Source organism: Pholcus phalangioides, unplaced genomic scaffold (assembly GCF_987345545.1).
Source record: "Pholcus phalangioides strain wild (caught in Gottingen) unplaced genomic scaffold, Ppha-v1.0 ptg000040l_1, whole genome shotgun sequence".
Lineage (NCBI taxonomy): Eukaryota > Metazoa > Arthropoda > Arachnida > Araneae > Pholcidae > Pholcus > Pholcus phalangioides.
The window spans coordinates 2,480,576-2,499,072 of NW_028301626.1; the positions used below are offsets into that span (position 1 = coordinate 2,480,576).

Here is an 18,497-nt window from a genome sequence, read left to right on the forward strand (position 1 = left end):
TGACTAAAGGTTTTCCAACCACATCTAGGTGGAAGAGGATACTGGAGGAAAACTGGGAGACACACACCCCAAACCCCGGCTCTGTCACTAGAAGCAACATAAATATCTAAGTTTCCAGGAGGTACCTGATCATCTGTGGCAAACCTAGAATTTACCAAGAGATTGAACATTACAAAGAGTACAAGTTTTGTTTAGAAAGTATCCAACCATAATTTTTTGTGCATGAACCAATGTGTAGAGAGAGCTGGGAAGGCGTGGTTTTATGCACATATGTAGGCAATCCTAGATTGTATGCTTGAATTTTTTTTCCTGCCTGTAAAACACATTTTAATTTTTGACAAAATGGCGGGAAAAACAATGTTATTGCATTAATTGTCATGAAGCCATTTATCGCTACGTAGAATCTCCTTTGTAGTACTCTTTGGTAATGGTTGTGGCATGTGACGAGTACTCATGATTAACCAAGCCACTGGAGTCAAAGATGGTCAGCATGACTTTAACATTGCATCTGCTGATGACCAAATCTGCAGTCAAAATGGAATGAATATATCCAATGCTAATGCTTGCCTCATCTGCAAGTTCTGATTGTGATTTGATGATCTTGCACCACCACCAGAATCCTCACTTGATCAAGAAAAATTTTATGGATTTTTAGGGTCTACCACAACATGCTTCACTCTCCATGTGCTGCCATCTTTGCAGCAGTTGTACCACTCCTTTATTGGTGTGGGTGCTCGTTTCTTTATCTCAAAAGGCCTGTTGAATCTTGGGATTTTTTCCACTCGGGAATCACCAAGCTTCATGCAAAATTTAATGCAGTAGTGCTCTGGTTTTTTGTGCTATTTTGTCAAACACTGAAATGGAGCAGCCCTCACTTACATCTCATTCGTTGGCAGTCTGGCCGAAAGCTTCTGCAGGCAAGTAAAAATTCAAGCATGCACACTAGGAATGCCTGCATATGTGCACCAAACCATGCCTACGTAGCTTCTTTGGTTCATTCACAAAAAATGTTGGTTATACTTTTTGAGTAAATCTTCTGCATGTATAATGAAAATTATGTATAGCAAAGAATCACATAAAAACAAAATGCTATGGACACCAGTAACAAACATAGAGAAGTGTACGAGATCGACATGCAAAAGTTGCAATCAAGACTTTGTTCAATCGTGGTTCGAAATGATGTAAAGAACTGAGCACCTCATAGGAAATGAATTATACTGAAAACAACTCCCGAATTTGCACTATACAAAACTAATTTGATTAGTCTTTTTTTTTTTATGCTTTCATTGAAGGTATATTTCTTCTAATTTTCTTCTGCAGCCGCTATTCTCCATTAGCTGGCGATCTCCTGGCAAATCCCCTTCTGTCTGCAAGCGCGGCAATGAATGGATCTGGTTGGTGCATCTTTGTCTACAACTTGGCTCCGGACACGGAGGAGAACCTCCTGTGGCAGTTGTTTGGTCCTTTTGGAGCTGTTCAGAGTGTGAAAGTCATCCGCGACCTGCAAACTAACAAGTGCAAAGGTTTTGGCTTTGTAACCATGACCAACTATGACGAGGCTCTGGTTGCTATTCAGAGCCTGAATGGCTATACCCTTGGCAACCGTGTTCTTCAGGTCTCTTTTAAGACCAACAAATGTAAGACATAAATCGGTGCTGCTACTGATGCTATCTGCCCCAAGGTGCAGGGAAGGGGAAAATAAAAAAATTAAAAAATACATTTAATAAGCATATTTCATTTTCATGCAAATTGCATTTCATTTGGGAAAAGGGTGATTCGGACATATTTCATTTTTGGAAGTAATGGATTAATTGGGAAGGAAAAAAAAAAATCATTTAAAATTTTTCATAATCTACAAGAAAATCCCGCATCTTGGTGTCAGTAGCTATCTTCCTCGGCAGTTGCTGGCAGTATATTTTGTATGCTATAATTTGATTATTTCTTGTACAAAATGCAGAAGGGAAGGGTTTATATCCACCAAGTAAGTAAGCGTTCAAATTATAAAGATCCTGAATCACTATAAATTATTCCTCACACCCAAGTGTGTATGTTGTTCCCAGAACTACAACCCCTCCCCCAGAGTTCTCTACAATGGCAGAGCCTACTTCCAGCGATGTGCAGTGCCATCTATTGTCACAAGAGAAAACACTTTGAGAATCGGTGTTGCTGCATAACTTTGGTCAATGAGTCGGCTCTCCTTTTTTTTCAAGCTGAAATGAAGTCATTTCTTGTGGAAAGACTAATTTCTTTCTGTCCCTGATGTCTTTAATTTTCCCCCCTATTTCGGAGATAAAAGACAGGAAGGGACAGGGAGAAAGATCAATTCAAAATGACTCGTTCAAAGAAAACACATTTTCATATAGCCTTCCTTTATTTTGTCGAACATCTCTGTATCAGTGATATATTTTATTAGGGAATTTGCGCTTACTTACGGATATGTCTCTCCCTTTTCCATACGTGCATATAAAAAAAACCTTATCAACAAATAGTTCATTTCATTTAAGATTTGTTTCTGTGTGTTTTTTGTTCATTTGTAATCAAGAAAAAGATGAGTTATCTTTTTGTTTCTTTCCTTTATGTATGTGTGTATATATATTTTGTGGTTTTGTTTCCTCTAATGCAAACTTTGGGCATTATGAGTAATTTTTTTTTGTTTTCCAAGTGGAGTTCTACTTAGTTTCTTTTTTTTTTTTTTTTTTCTGCCAGTGCTGCCAAACGAAACTAGTCAACCTAAATAAAGGTTTTTTTCTTTTTTTTTCTTTTTGTGAAATTCCAAACGTGGGGAAAAATTTCCACAAAAATTCAAAAAAAAAAAAATTATATGCCAAAGAGCATTTTTTTTCTCTTTATGCCATATATTGTGGGTATCTTTAAAAAAAAAAAAGATACAATAAATTATTCATTAATATATTTTCTTTCTTTTTCTCTCTCATTTATCTTTTTTCGCCCTAGATTGCTTGTTTAGTGCATTCCATTTGAATTAGGTATTATAGGTGAATTTGTCATTTACATATATATATACTGTTTGACTTTATACGATATATATATCTGCATATTTATTCAACGCTAGTCAAGTTTGTTGTATCAAATGACTTTTTAGCACTATGACTTATTATATTGTGTGGAGAATCTCCGTGGATATTTTTTTCCCCCTTTTTATTAAATTCTGAAAGCTTTTTTTTTAAGAGGGAAAGAAAAAAACGAAAAGGAATTCCTGTTGCCGACTTTGTTTTGTCATTTGTGAGATGAAGAAACGTGATTGTTAATCCCTGAATGTTTGTGTGCTATGCATTTTTAATTTTTGTTTCTTTGTGTGGATTCTTTTTTTTCTTTTTTGTCCCTCTGTCCCAGTGTATTGCAGTTTACAGTTCAGTTTAATGCCTCCAGTTTTTTTTTCTCGCCCATACTTAGAGTATCCATGACTCTGAAACAAAAATCAGGAATGATATGTCTTCCGAGAAGCTTTTTTTTTCTTCTGTTAAGCGATGTTGATCACACACATAATCTTATTCTGTACAGGTCACTATAACCGACATTTATTGTGCGAGGTTTTTTTGGTCTCGTGCAGTATTAAACATTTTCAAATATGTGAATTATGATTTGATTGATTTTCGATTCACTTTGCAAGTTTTTTTCCCCCTCATTTACAAAAAACTAATAAACTATTCAATCATGCTTTTCCACCTGAAATTGTAAGGATTTTAAGCAAAATTTTGTGTGGTTATCGAAGCTCTTTTGGCTTTGATCACACAATACAATCTCTATGAACATCAATTGAGCCAAAAATTAGTTAATGGCAGCTGTTATTGACTATCAGTGTCTCTGAATTCTTGTCAATTTTACAGACAGGACTGCTCTAATTCTATTTTAGTAGTCAATTGATCTCGTAATAATCAACTTGGTCAATGCACTGTAATATTTTTCATAATCAAATTTCTGAAATATTCTAAAGCTCTAAATTTGGGTATATTCACTTGCACATTCTTCACGATGAGGTTTGAAATTAATTTGAATTGAGCAAAAATTTTTTTAGCTTAGACTATATTTTCTTTTGTTTGGAAAATATATACAAATTTAATATTTTGTATAACCATGACAATGTTTTGGTGTGAAATGGTTCGAAATGAAATCATTGACTTGTACTGCAATACAACACAACAACTGGAGGCATTGTTATTTCCCCCCCTTTCTTTTCAACGTGAATTGTTTCTTGTATTTGTGATTGTTTTAAAAGGAAAGCTTATATATACATATTATATATATATTAATCATCTACTTATTAATTGTTGTGTGTATTTTTAACCTGCGAAAAAAAAAAAATATTGTTAATGTTTTAAACTCTGAATTTTCTCCCCCCTCTTTGCAAAAAACGTGCTGAAAGAATACATCGATTCTTTTTTCCTGGAAGTCTTGTCAATCAATATTGGTTAATATTAAAAGAAGGAAAAAATAAAGCCATAAAATTTTAAATATGAAAAGTTTTCCAGCAGCGTTCTCGATGAAGGGAAAAAAAAACAAAGCCTCCAAAAAAAGTTTGGGAAGCCATTAATAATAACTGTACTTGTAACTTCCACTAGAGAAGTCTATTTTTGTAAGGATGTCCTAGAAGATCTTGTTGGTAGAACAACTTTTAAAAATAAAAAAAAATTCAAAAAAATTCTCATATTTGGGAAGCATGAAGGATATATTGCTGTACAAGTGGCTACAAAGACACTCTATATATATTTCAGGGTAAATTTTACCTGAAGAAAAAGAATATATTGATCTTCCACAATATAAACTAAAAAAAAAAAAAAGGCCCGCCCTCTGTATTTGAAAATAAAAATATATGGTCCACTCATGTTATATGGTTGAAATGTGGATGTATTAGCCAATTGAGAATAAAAAAAAAATTTTAATACGCGACTTTCTTTGCACAAATGCAAAAAAAAAATATAATGACGAAAAAATTATTTCTGGAGTGAATGCAGTTTATTGGTCTCAATTGTATATAAATGGTAGTTGGGTATATTAGTCGGAAGTTAGGACAATTTTTTGATATAAACGGGGTGAAGCCTTGTGGCTCAAAACCTTATATTGAGATGGCTCATATTGCACTGTTGTTTTTAGCCAAAGTGCTTGCCCTCGGTAAAAAAAAAAAGAAAACCATCGCGAAAAACGTGAAAGGAAGGTTAAAAAAAAACCTATATCTGAAAGCAATACGTAATGATATTATATATTGTAGGGTTTTTCTCTTGTTCTTAAGTCAGCATTATAGTATCTATTATTCTGCAATATATTTGGCTTTTATGCTTGCATGCATTGTGTAGTGTATGAGGGAAAATATAATTCTCGCCCAACCCAGTAAGCCCCCAAAACCCCATTTTTCACTTTTTCTTCCCCCAATTTTTAAATTATATATTCTATTAAATTTAAAAGAAAAGTTTTTTATAATATATATATATATATATATTTGAAACAGCTTTTTAGGCACATTCATCAAAGTTATAATACATTTACAGAAAGATAAAAATCCATGCGCGATATATATACGGTATAACGTATTCCCTGGAGAAGTGTAAAGCATATATAATTTTCTTGAGCCATATAAGATTGTTTAAATTCAATTTATTTCGAATGCTAATACATTGATTGATAGTGGAATGTGGTGAAAGTTTCGTCTAATGAGGTAAAAAGATGTTTGATATAATTTTAGAGGATAATTACAATTTCATCGTTCCTCGACGCTAATTTCCCCATGGCTGATCTATAACCCGAGACCTTGTTCTTCCGATCGATGGTCAGTGGCGTTGACGACAGGCTTTTGATAGTCTCTTCTTAGTCCACTGACTGCAGGCCTTATGATCAATCTTGTCTTTGGTCAATCTCATAAGCCGCAGGCTTTGTTGTCTCTGGTCAATTGCATTTATCAAACCCAATCCGGCTGTTCTCTAGATAGCAGGTTACTGCCGTTGAGTGAAAAGGGTCGGGACCAGTTCCTTTTTCACCGCAGGCTTTTGATTTAGTCTCTGGTCGATCTCCTGAACCGCAGGCTTTCTATCGTCTCCGGTCAGTCGTATTCACCAAAATCCAACCCAATTCCAGCTTTTCTCTGAATAACTGGAAAAGGTCGGAACCAGCCCCTTTGAGCGTAGGCTTTCGATAGTTTGGTTAGTCCACGGGCCTTTCGATCGATCGCGTCAACTGTGAGTTTTCTATCTTCTCGGGTTACAATTTCGGCCTTCCACTGGATAGTAGGTTACTGCTGAGGAGTGGAAAGAGTCGAAACTGTCCGTTTGACTTCAGGCTTTCGGTATTCTCTGGTCAGTCGCATTTACCGCAGGCTTGCGATCTTTCGATAGTCTCTGGCCAGTCTTATTTACCAAAACCTAATCCCGGCCTTTCTCTCGATAGCAAGTTACTGCCGTTGAATGGAAAGGGTCGGGAATAGTCGTATTGGCCGCAGGCTTCCGATCTAGTCTCCGGTTAGTAGCACAGACTTAAAGCTCTAAAAAAATATGCCAATCGAGGTAAACCAGTGACATTACTAACCCCGTTTTGTAATATTTCGGCGAATAGACCAGCCATTGGGCTTGTTAAAAATAGAAGTCAATAATTTTAAAGTGGTTCATCACCATAAAATAGGACTTCTCCTGGTCATAACTTATTTTTTAACTTAATTATTCAAATAAAAAAATTAAGATCTATCGTATTTTTTGAACTTTCATAAATAGATAACGGGTGTTATAAAAATGATCTAACGGATATAATCATTGAAAATCATAGCGTTGCGGGCAATTGTTAATTTATCAACTGTTTTTTTTCACCCTCTCATCCCTTCCGTCTAGTACAGTTGGAGAAGGAAACAAAAAGCATGGAATATATAATCTCGGTCTTCCATCGATTGCTAATTAATCTTTTTGGGACTACTTGCGACATCGGGGCAGTATATGTTTCATTCATACTTGGCGAGTTGTTTGGGGAATTCGTAATTTAAAGCAGTAAATGGATAAATTGGGGAAAAAAATTTGTTCGAATTTTGATTCAGCGTTAGAGTATTGCAAGTCTTTAGAAGTGGGCAGGATGAAAAAAAAATACAATTGGTATATGTATGTATACGTTTGAAGTTTTTGAATCGTTTGAAGTTAATGTGTTGAATTCAATGTAACTTTTGCCTGTGAAGGAAAGTGTTAATGTATACCGGGACTTTTTCCTAAATATTTTTAGCTCTGTATAAGCTTCTCGCCTGGTTAAACCCGATATAATGACGGTAGTGCAATACTGTTTGTAATTTGGTAGGCAGAGAAATGTTTCTATATATAAAATACTGCGAATGTTTTATTTCAAGATTTCATGAATTTTTTTTTCCTCTTTTTTGAATTAAATTATAGCCCTTGATGTATCTCTGAATTGTTCAAAACCATTCGACTGAAAAATTCCTATTCTGTGTGGAATTACATACATCGAATAGTTGAATCAAATGTTGGAAATAACTTTCAAAACAGTTATATGCTGCTCAAAAGCTGGTCAATCTATCGCATTACATAAATATTTATATTAATGTTATTGAAATTGATAACTGTTTGAAATTGTTTCGTACCGTAAGGAATTGTGAAGAAAAATCCGCTATTCGAAAGAATTTGCCTTTAAAGGGTTGGGGGAAAACCTGGTTTTAATTGATTTTACATATTGCTATTGACTCATGAGCATGTCACATAATCATCCACGTATACGAAATAGTAAAATCAAGATTCAGGAAAAATCCATACGTTAAATTATTTTTCCAGTTAAATATTGATGTTCACATGGGGTGGTTGATTTGTCACCAAGGAACAACGTTTGTGATTTTGTTATCAGCCAAAAAAGTTGTGTAACTTTCATCTGGAGAAGCTTAACTTCCAGTCACATTGTAGATCGGTATTTGATCGATGACTTTACTCTTTTGAAAAATTAAAAAAATTGTCCACTGTCATTTTCAGCTCCGATTGGTCTGGAAACCGAGCTGGCGAATATTGCGAGTTGACAATGCCAAACGGCTCCGATTTCAAGCATTGATCTTGTTTTAAAAATACTGCTGTTTAACAACTTGCTCCGATTTCAACATTCGGTAGCTGCTCTTCTAAACACTATTTCTGCTGCTGTTGGCAATGCCAGATATAGCTCCAATTCCATGCATCGCTGCTGCTTTTGCGAATGCCAGGCAGCTCCGATTCCAAGCATCGCTGTTGACAAAATTCTTTCCAATTTCAACATTCGGCAACTCCGATTTCGTACATTGCTGCTGCTAGCATTGCTAAGCAGCTCTCATTCCAAGCATGGTTGCTGTTGACAATGCCAGGCAGCTCCGATTCCAAGCATCACGGCTGCTGTTGACAAACTTTGTTCAGATTTCAATATTGGGCAGCTCCGATTTCAGACATTGCTGTGGCGGCTTTTGGCATTGCAAGGCAGGTCTCATTCCAAGCGTGGCTGCTGCTTTTGGCATTGCGAGGCATTTCTCATTCCAAGCATGGCTGCTGCTTTTGGCATTGCTAGGCAGCTCTCATTCCAAGCATCGCTGTTGACAGCGCCGGGTAGCTCCGATTGCAAGCATCGCTGTTGACAGCTCCGGGTAGCTCCGATTGCAAGCATCGCTGTTGACAGCTCCGGGTAGCTCCGATTGCAAGCATCGCTGTTGACAGCGCCGGGTAGCTCCGATTGCAAGCATCGCTGCAGCTGTTGACAAACTTTGTTCCGTTTTAAACATTCGGCAATTCCGATTTCAGGCATTGCTGCTGCTTTTGGCATTGCTAGATGGCTGCTGTTGATGCCAGGCAGCTCCGATTCCAGACTGTTGCTGCTTTTGGCAATGATAAGCAGTTCCGATACCCGACATTGCTGCTGTTGACAATGCTACGCAGCTTCGATTCCAGACTGTTGCTACTATTGGCAACGCCAGGCAGCTCCGATTCCTAACATTGCAGTTGTTTGTATAACCACCCTTACTCATGACTTAGCGGATTTTTTCTTCCCATCGACAAAGAGTTGGAATTACTCTAATTTTTTGCATATATATACACTATAGTGCAAGAGAAATGTTTCGACAATTTCTATGAGGTTGTAGTTGAAAACGAATTGAAAATTCACAAGTTAAATTTATGTAACAATAATTCACAATTCAAAGCTCAAAAATATGAATATCGGGCTCCTCCGAAATCTCTAAGGAGGGAAAAATATCCGAGCATTTTTGGACCATAAATAATTTGAGTATCTACTTGTTAAACGTTGATGTAAACGAATTCGACTGATTACATGTTGGCAAATGAAATTTAATAAAGGAAAGCTGCTCAAAAAAAAAAAAAAAAAAACCAACCACATTCCATAATTTAATTTTGCTTTTTGAGGAAACATATCAAAGTTTACGAATAAAGAAATTAAATGAGTCCATATCAAAATCTAATACAAAATAAATTATATAAGAAATTTAAAATTATATGTAAGGGCCCCAAACCCCTCATTAATTTATCATTTGGAGATATGTGAATGGTGAATTTTCTCGGAAAAATGTTAGTACCATATACTCTTTTACATTCCGTAAATCATTAATTGGGCTTCGTGTAATTTTTTTTCCTCTTCTATTCGCCCCAGTCTATCTTTTGTATTTATTGAAGCCGGCCATTCTTGGAGACATTTTGATTTTGTTTTTACTTCGATGCTAATCAATTGAGTGGATTTTTTTTCTTTTTCCATTGAATATATATATAGGCTGCTATAAAAGTATTTGTTGGTAAGCAAAATGTATTTCCATGAACAATAATGGATATATTCGATTATGTGTATTGTAATATATATATATGATGTTCGATCATATTCAGTGTACGGTGTAATTTATTCAGTACTTTAAGTATATTGTACCTAGTAGAGTATTTAAAAGAAAAATAATCCCTCTGTAATTTTTTCCACCCTTTGTGCTATGTATAAATCCTTCATCCTGATAATCCCTTGTATCTGATATTTCGCCGTTTAATCTGTTCCCCCATTTACGTAATCAAAAAAATGACACCCCCCCCCCTAATTATAATCTCTTTATAATCCTTGTTCTCTGCTCAATCTCATGTGTAAGTGTCAGAGGTATGGTCGGCGTTTTTTGAATAGTGCTATTAATGCATTCTGTAGCCTTTTTCAAAAGCATAAAGAAAAAAAAAGGTTTAAAAAAAAAAATACTATATAATTATTATATTTAGAAGTAGATTACGGTGAATGTGTTTCATTTACGTATAGGTGTTGATTTGTTGCTATTGTAATTAATATTAGGGAAAAAAAAACAAGTTATTTAAACATTTAGTCTTTTTTGCTTGTAATGTACCTTACCGGTCGATATTTAATCGTTTCAAAAAGATGAGAAAAAAAAAAGTGTGTAAACTCCATGTTTTTTGGAGCTTTAACAACAAAAAATTATCCAAAGTGTTGAAATCAACGTGGCTGTGTGTACTTATATTTGTACTGTTTATTATGCGGAAATTGTCTGAGATAAGAGAAGAAAAAAACAACACGAATTTCTACTTACCAAAGTACAAAATGAAGAAAAATAACGAAATTCTAGTCATTTTATATACAATTTTTATTTTTGCCGGATATTATAAATATTTAGTAGGAAACCGTACCGTGTGCAAATTACATTGATTCATCTTCAATCTAAAAAATTCGCATGTGTTCAATTTTTTTTTATCTCGAAAATATGAATTTTTCCCTATTCTATTTAAACTGTCCAAGGATTCGGAATTCTTTTGAAAACCCAGTATTCATTGCTGTAATTTAAAACTGATATTTATTGGGAGTTGTATAAGATTTATCCATTACCCAACTGATAAGTCATCGGCATATAATCACTGGGTAGATCGATTGATGGCACTGCCTCGAAAATTTTGTTATAAATCCCGATAAACAGGCTGCAATTTCTTCTCGAAAGTGCGAGCCTGACAAACCTAGTCTGTATACTAGTCATTTTTTTTTCTTCAACTACTAGATTGTGATAAAATTTCTGGTCAAGATTCGAAGATGGCAAGAAAACTTGCTCATGGCACAATGACATTCCAAAGATAAGCTGCGGATGTTTTTTTTAGGATATCTTTTGGGTAATGTATACTTAACGTTGTTTTGATTTTGAAGCGTACTGCGTTGTTTTGTAATTGCCATGTTTAGTGAATACGTTTTCTCTGATCCCGAACGTTTTCAATTTTTGTTAATGCGATTTCGTCTATAAATGAATTGGTGACGAAGTTATGTAAGTTGAGGTGGTGCGAATCGCTCTTATGTGCAAAGATACTGTCGATTAAACTGCAATATTCATTTGCATTACCACCTCTGATTCCAAACTTTATCGTGGATGCGGTTGGCATTGCCGGCTCCGATTCAAAACTTTGTGGTTGTTGGCATCGTCATACCTGATTTCAAACTTAGTGATCGTTGGCATTTACAAGTTCCGATTTCAGACTATACGGTAGTTGTCGATGCCGGCTTTGGTTCAAAATTTTGCGGTCGTTGACATTGCCACAGCCAATTTCAAACATGAAGATGGTTGACATTACCACATCAGATTCCAAACATGTGGGTGGTCGGTATTGCCACATGCGATTTCAGACTTTGTGGTGATTGGCAAGATCCGATTCCGAGACTATACGTAGTTGTCAATGCCGGCTGTGGTTCAAAACATTGCGGACATTGTCAAGTTCCGATTTCAAACTTTGTGGTAGTCAGCATTGACCCATGATTTGTAGAGTGGTTGGCATTACTACATCTGATTTCAGACTTAGGCAGGATGCACACGAACGGATTGGTTGAAAACCTCTGAATTTCATGTTATTATTAACCAATCTATGTCGAGTTGCATGCTGCATCGCTTCAGTGTGCATTCTGCCTTAGTGAGGGCATTGACAATTTCGGATTCCGGTCTTAACGGTAGTTGTCATTGCCGGCTGTGGTTCAAAAAACTTTCATACACATTGTAAAGTTCCGATTCGAAACTTTGCGGTAGTTGGTTGGCATTTCTGGCTGTAATTCCGAACTTTGCGGTCGCAGGCATTGCCACACCCCATTCAAAATTTCGTTGTCATTAGCATTGCATAGGTGTAAATCCAGACATTGCGGATGTTGGTATTGTCAAAGTTCTGATTCCAAACTTAGGTCTTCGGCAATGTCGCATCCGATTCCAGACTTAACGGTAGTTGGCATTGACAAGTTCCGATTCCAGACTTAACGGTAGTTGGCATTGACAAGTTCCGATTCCAGACTTAACGGTAGTTGGCATTGACAAGTTCCGATTCCAGACTTAACGGTAGTTGGCATTGACAAGTTCCGATTCCAGACTTAACGGTAGTTGGCATTGACAAGTTCCGATTCCAGACTTAACGGTAGTTGGCATTGCCGGCTGCGGTTCAAAACTTTGCGAACATTGCAATAAGTTCCGATTTCAAACTTTGCGGTCGTTGGCACATCCGAATCCAAACATTGCTGTCTTGGGCATTACCAAGTTCCCATTCCGGAAATTACGATTGTTGGCCTTGCCACATGTGGTTCCAATTGCAGAATTTGCTGTTGTCGGCATTACTAGCCAACCTTTACGGTCTTTAATGTCGGAAAATCCGATTCCAGACTTTGCCAGTAGAGCTCCGACTTTTTTTCGAATTCAGTTTCTGGCGTGTTATTGGCTTCATCCACAGTTACGTTTAGTAACTCCTGAACGTTATCACTCGTTTACTCGCCAATATTCGCCAAACTGACCGTTGTGACAATTTATAAAATACATAGAATATCTGCAGAGCTTAGCTCTTTCCGAATCGCACGTGTGCGGTTTCCTACTTGTCAAGCGTCCAGTCGACAGCAGTTTTATACCTGCGTTTCTGGTAAAAATCGAATCTCTACTAAACACTACTACTACTCCTTCCACCCGAATCGTAACAGAAGAAAAAAAAACATATATATATATGCTTTCACACGTAACTGTGTTTTTATGTATCATCGAGCTAGAGCGAATTGTGACCGCGTGATTCTCGTTCCGGACTTGGCGTCATTTCTATCGAACGAGAACATCTGCCAGCATGAGCGCTAGCTCTTTGAAATTCGTTGTTTGTGCAACCAATAATTTGAAAAAGTAAAACATTCCTCTTCGTTTTTCGGTTTGTGAAAGAAACGTTGAAACAATAAAATAAAATAACCCATGCTTTTAAAATCGAAGTTTTGGCTTCATTTTTGGGAAAAAGAAGAAAAAATTTTATCCAACCGTATAGAACGACGCAATTTGAACAAGGGGAAAGAAATATTTAAATAAAAGAAGCAACTAAAATATATATTAAAAAAAGAAAAAAAAAATATCGCCATTTTTTGAAGAAAAACGTATCAAGAGAACTGCCAATCAGGTAAAAATATATATATCTATATATGTTTGTACATTGAAAAAAAAAAAAAAAAATTGAACGGTGAAAAAAAAAAAAAAAAAGTTTGAAAAGTTTTTTCAAACGAGGATTGCTAGAGGTTCTATATATATAAATAAATGAAAAATATATATATACATATATATATAAACTTCTGACTTTGTAAGAGAGACCTGTTGGTCGTTGTTTCTTGACGTAGTTCGATTGTACTGCAATATTTGTACTTTTCCATGTTGAAACTTAATAAATTTCCACCATCCTACGTTCTTATGTATTCTTATCTCTGTGTAGTTTATTTTGTTGTGAGCCGAAACACAAAGTTTCTGAAAATGTAGTATAATGGTGGATCTAATGGAATTTTTTTTTTGTGTTCGGTTTCTTTTTTTGTACGAGTGTGGAGGTAAGGAAAGAGCAACCCTGAGGAATCGCAAGGTGTGTTGACGCTTGGCCGATATTGTCCAAGGCCGGAATTGCACTAAAGCTGTGGTGGTCCAGTGGTTATAGTGACGGACTCGCGATGCGAGGATCCGGGTTCGAACCCCACAGTGGTGATCGGCTGAAGTTGGTTTTCTGTGGTTCCCAACTTCAAGGCGCAAATGCGAGCCGATCTCCCCGTTAAAAAGTCTCGCCACAGAGAGCAACAGTCCTACAACAATAAATCATTCAATCATAACACTTCACTCATAGTTAGAAAAACTAGTGGCAGATGGCAGCACTACACATAACAAGCATTACAGAGAAACAGCAAAAACTTCGTCAGGTTTCACTACACGCACATTCCCGCATGTACCGGTTCGTTCGTTCCGGGGGGTGGGCGGGCACATGTGTGGTGTAGTAGTAGGTAGGGCCTCCAAAAAATGGCTCGGGTATCCATGATGTTCTTAAGTCAGCCACCTCGTTGGGCAATTTGCCTGTTGTGGCGTTGTAGTTGTATTTGTATAAAGTTTTTAGAAGTTATTTTATTGGTTGAATTTTTTCAAGTTTTATAAGTTTATTGGTTACATTTCCTCGAATGTAACCATTCAAATGCTCAATGGTTGAGTTTTTCAAGTTTTCTAAAATTTTTACAAAACCTTTTTGTAGTGTGATACCGGCCCGACAGGAAATTCGTGGTGGTTTCATCTTCGTCTGCGGGATGTTTGCGAGTAAAGAGGAGCGACGCGGTGGGGGTGTTCGTTTTTTGAGAAGCAGGAGTTTGCCTTCGCTTGCCAATGCATTTCGCGAACTCGGTGAATATACTGTCATTTGGGAGAGTAAGATAACTTTGCCTAATAATACTCAAAAAAATCGCGATCGAATAAGGCAGATACAAAACTCCTAATGCATTTCCGACACGCTATGACTGTAGTCTCCGGAGGATAAAAAATATCACTGACCGAGTATTCGACTAGGATTTATTACCAAATTTTCAAACTCGGTTGCTCAATGGAATGAAAAATGTCTAAATCGAATGTCGTGACTAGATTAAAGTGGAGCACCTACGTGCAAGTCTCTTGCAGTTACACCCGACTTCAACCCAGGCCTGTCAAAGGATGACTTATTGTCTGCTACCCCGACGGTGTGGGTTGAAGCAACAGCACCTAGAGATAGGCGTCCGCAGTCAGCTTGTGACGGCAGTAAGTAGTCCATTTTCCCTCTGAATATTCCGGGGGGGGGGGTAAATTTCCCTGCTCGTGACAGTATCATCGTTTTGAGGAAAAGAAATGATTGGACTCAGAATTGGCGATTTATTTGCCCCACATCCAATCACTAAGCCATATTTGTGAGCCAATCAGGAAGATTCTACGCCAAAATAAGAAACTAATTAAGATGCCGTGTTTCTAAATGTGGCAAACTTGCTAGGTAGTCTGAATGACGTTTATGGCAAACACTGCAGAGGCCTATGTCTGCTGGTTGAAACGTAAAAGGCTTCCATCACACTCCGGAGCATCAGACACCTGCATGGGCAACGTCCTTCCTGATTCCCTAGACCATTCCATCAGGGTAACCCAGTGGTATCCCTCTGCTCACCTCGGCTGGACCACTGTCTTCCAGGACTGTTTAGTGAATTCAAAATCGGTACATACAAAAATGGGCATTAGCTGCGCAAATTCCAGATTATATGAAGATATTTACAAACAGTACATACACACACAAATGGGCGGGAGCTGTCCAAACAACCCATCGCATGCCCTACGCACGTTTCAGATTATATGAAGAATCAAGTCTTTTGCATTATCCGATTGATCTATCCGAATTTTCTTGCAATTCCCGCTCGTAATGAATTTAAGCCATGGTGCTGCTATCGGTGTTGATTTATTCCCGTTCATAAATGCCCACGTTAGTAATGGCAACTCATCAAACCGCAGTGACGGTGCATTAATTTTTTTTCCCTTCAAAATTTGACAAAAAAAAAAACTTGAAAGTTCCCCCAACTTCTTTGCCCTCGTTATATGGAGCTAATCCATTACAGCTACTGTATGTATAGCCATATATCGAACGTTGGTGGTAAAAATGAATTTGGTGCCTACTGCGGACCATTTCACATCCAACTTTGGTCAGGAATCTCCGGCCACTTCGTGCTTTGGCAGTAACATGCATAGTGCATACTTCCAGCTATATATAGTACGAGGCCGTAGAACACAGCTGCGCTCCCAACTTTTCAAGTCCTCGTACCCCCGAGTCTGTTCCGCCCATCACAGGTTCCCGAAAACTTCAAAAACTTAGACCATTTAATTTAACATGCTATATTTTTTGGTTGAATAGTTATTTTTGAAGTAAATTAACGAAGACTGGAAAAATTAATGTAATGTGTGTGTATACCTATTGAGAGAGAATTACAAAGTTGAAAAATTAGGCTCAAAAAGAGGGTAAATATTAGTCTCAAGAATCCGGAGCTTTTCGAAGTGAAAGACGAAGATACTTTTTCATTTCTTTAATTTTTCTAGCTGGGTGCCAGCCATTACCATTTTGTTTTCGCGTACCCCCCTGGTTAGGAACCGCTGCCTCAGAACATCACTTTGCCCTGGGACGCATGGTAGTGAGATGGCCTTGCATAGAACTCCCGCAACGAGGAAGCTCACTGAACTCTAACCCGGGGTAGGCCAACGCAACCTACAGAACAAGGCCTCCGCACGAAGCTTGTGACGTTACTTAAGGCCATTTCACCTATTGTCAGTGGACATTAGGCGACGTATGCGATATCTTTACCTTTTTTGCAGTATATCCAATGGCAATAGGAGGGCGCGGTAGCCCAGGTCGATAAGATACTCGCCTAAAGTACCAAAGGATGTTTAGAGGTGTCGCGAGTTCGATACCTGGTTCGTCCTTGTCAGAAAATTTTCCTGACGCGGGTACAACAAAAACGGCGAAATGACAGCAGAAAAAAAAAATTGCTACCGCAGGGAGTCCCCATCGAGGGGTTAGTGCACCAACCTCTCGATGAGTATAAAAAACTAGCCTGCCGTTCGGAATCGGAAATAAATTGTAGGTCCCGGTCTAACTAGCCCTCGTGTGCAGAAAATGACCGTGGCGCGACAAAAATGATCACATGATGGCAATAGGGGAAATGGTTTTCAGTGACGCCACAAGCTTCGTGCGGGGGCCTTGTTCTGTGGGTGGTGTTGGGTTGGCGCGGATCTGTAGTGCTGTATTGTCGGGAAGGACAATTTATTACGTAGGCCGTCTTGTATTTTACGCAGAAATATTTTTCCCATTTAATTCGGCAATTGAGGAGGATAGTCTATCCTTCCTCCTGGATCCGTGCCTGTCCCACGGTTTCAGAGATTGATCTTATTTATAAAATTTGTGTTCCTTTCAAATTCAGTTTTGACCAAATTCATTTCAATAAGTAGATAGGGCTCTTCTAGGAGATCACGGCTGGATGAAGGTTGGAGAGGGGGGGCGTCGTCGTCTTACCCCGGGACAAAAATTTTTGAAAAAATACACCAACTTTGTGATTTTTACCTCGAAATCATACCGTTTGTTATCGAAATTTGGCCAGTGATCTCCGGCCACTTCATGAACTGGCTGGCCGAAGCCCGAAACTTGGGCATTGGCCAATTCGCGAACTGGCCAGCTTCGGATTTTGGCAATAACATATACTCTCAAAAAATCATAGTACCAAATCGCATTATGTAGACTCACGAGGACGTGGGCTATAGGAACATGGGGTAAGATGACCCTAGTTCTATAGGCAGCTCTACTGGATTCAGGAAGAGGTCACATGTCTTTTTTATTTTTTAAAAGATCCCCCCCCCCCATCTATCTGATTTTCGCACATAGCCTCCCTCAGAATATCCCAGGACCAGGTTGAGAGAACCGCTGATGTTCTATATAGTTATTTACAATATTTTCTAGAAGGCTTATTTTTGCTGATAAGATTTTATTTTTAGCCATTTATTGGTCATGGGAAAAAAGTAACTAAGAAAGGCACAATTTTTCATGATGAATATGTTAACAAAATGCGGACGGTTAGAGTCTAAGAATGACTGACAATGCTAGCATGTACACAGTTTTTTTGCTTCTCGGAAAGAAAATTTCCCCCATGTTGTATAAGGTAGCATGTGTTGTTTCGTCATTTCGCCCAGATATGGAAATTCTGGGCGTAGAGAAACAGGTTCGTGCAGGTGAAATAAAAAAAATATTTGCTCCTTCTTCTGAGGGAAAAAAGTTAGAGGGTACATTTTTGTTCATGTAGGAATGAAATATTTCCTCTCCCCACCAGCATCTCGGTGCTTATCGTGCCCTATCCTTCATCCTGGAACCCCCCCCCCCCACCCAAGACAGATCTTTGATCCCTATAGTGAATTTATAGCGTGAAAAACGAAAACTGAGATTTGTGCTCGGCCCAGCTCTATCCTTGGAAGGGGTTGCTGGTAGATGCTTGATTTCGTACTTGGGATATATTAACCGACAACTCTGGTGAACAACAGTATGATGCAATGATTAACATCATGATAATTTCACTTAAAAGCGCAAGGGTATTCACCCTCTTTCGGCGCGCGCAAGTCACTTCATTGATTTGAAACGTGATGCGGGCCACTTAATTGAGTGATTTGGACTAGCGGCGCAGATTACTCAAGAGATATGTAAATACCCTGCGGGCCAATCGGGTGGTCTGGTACTGTG

The 18,497-nt window shown here is 37.9% G+C and overlaps 1 protein-coding gene across 7 annotated transcripts in view; it reads left to right on the forward strand.

Moving 5' to 3' along the window:
• The window catches only part of LOC149065265 (ELAV-like protein 4), a 139,994-nt gene extending 126,340 nt beyond the window's left edge, over positions 1 to 13,654 (forward strand). For all 7 annotated transcript variants that reach the window (XM_089254250.1, XM_089254248.1, XM_089254249.1 and 4 more), the window contains one exon: positions 1,321 to 13,654. In XM_089254250.1, the coding sequence (XP_089110376.1) occupies positions 1,321 to 1,648 (328 nt within the window). In that variant the 3' untranslated portion in view covers positions 1,649 to 13,654. The remainder of the gene's footprint in view (positions 1 to 1,320) is intronic.
• The last annotated feature ends 4,843 nt before the right edge of the window (positions 13,655 to 18,497 follow it).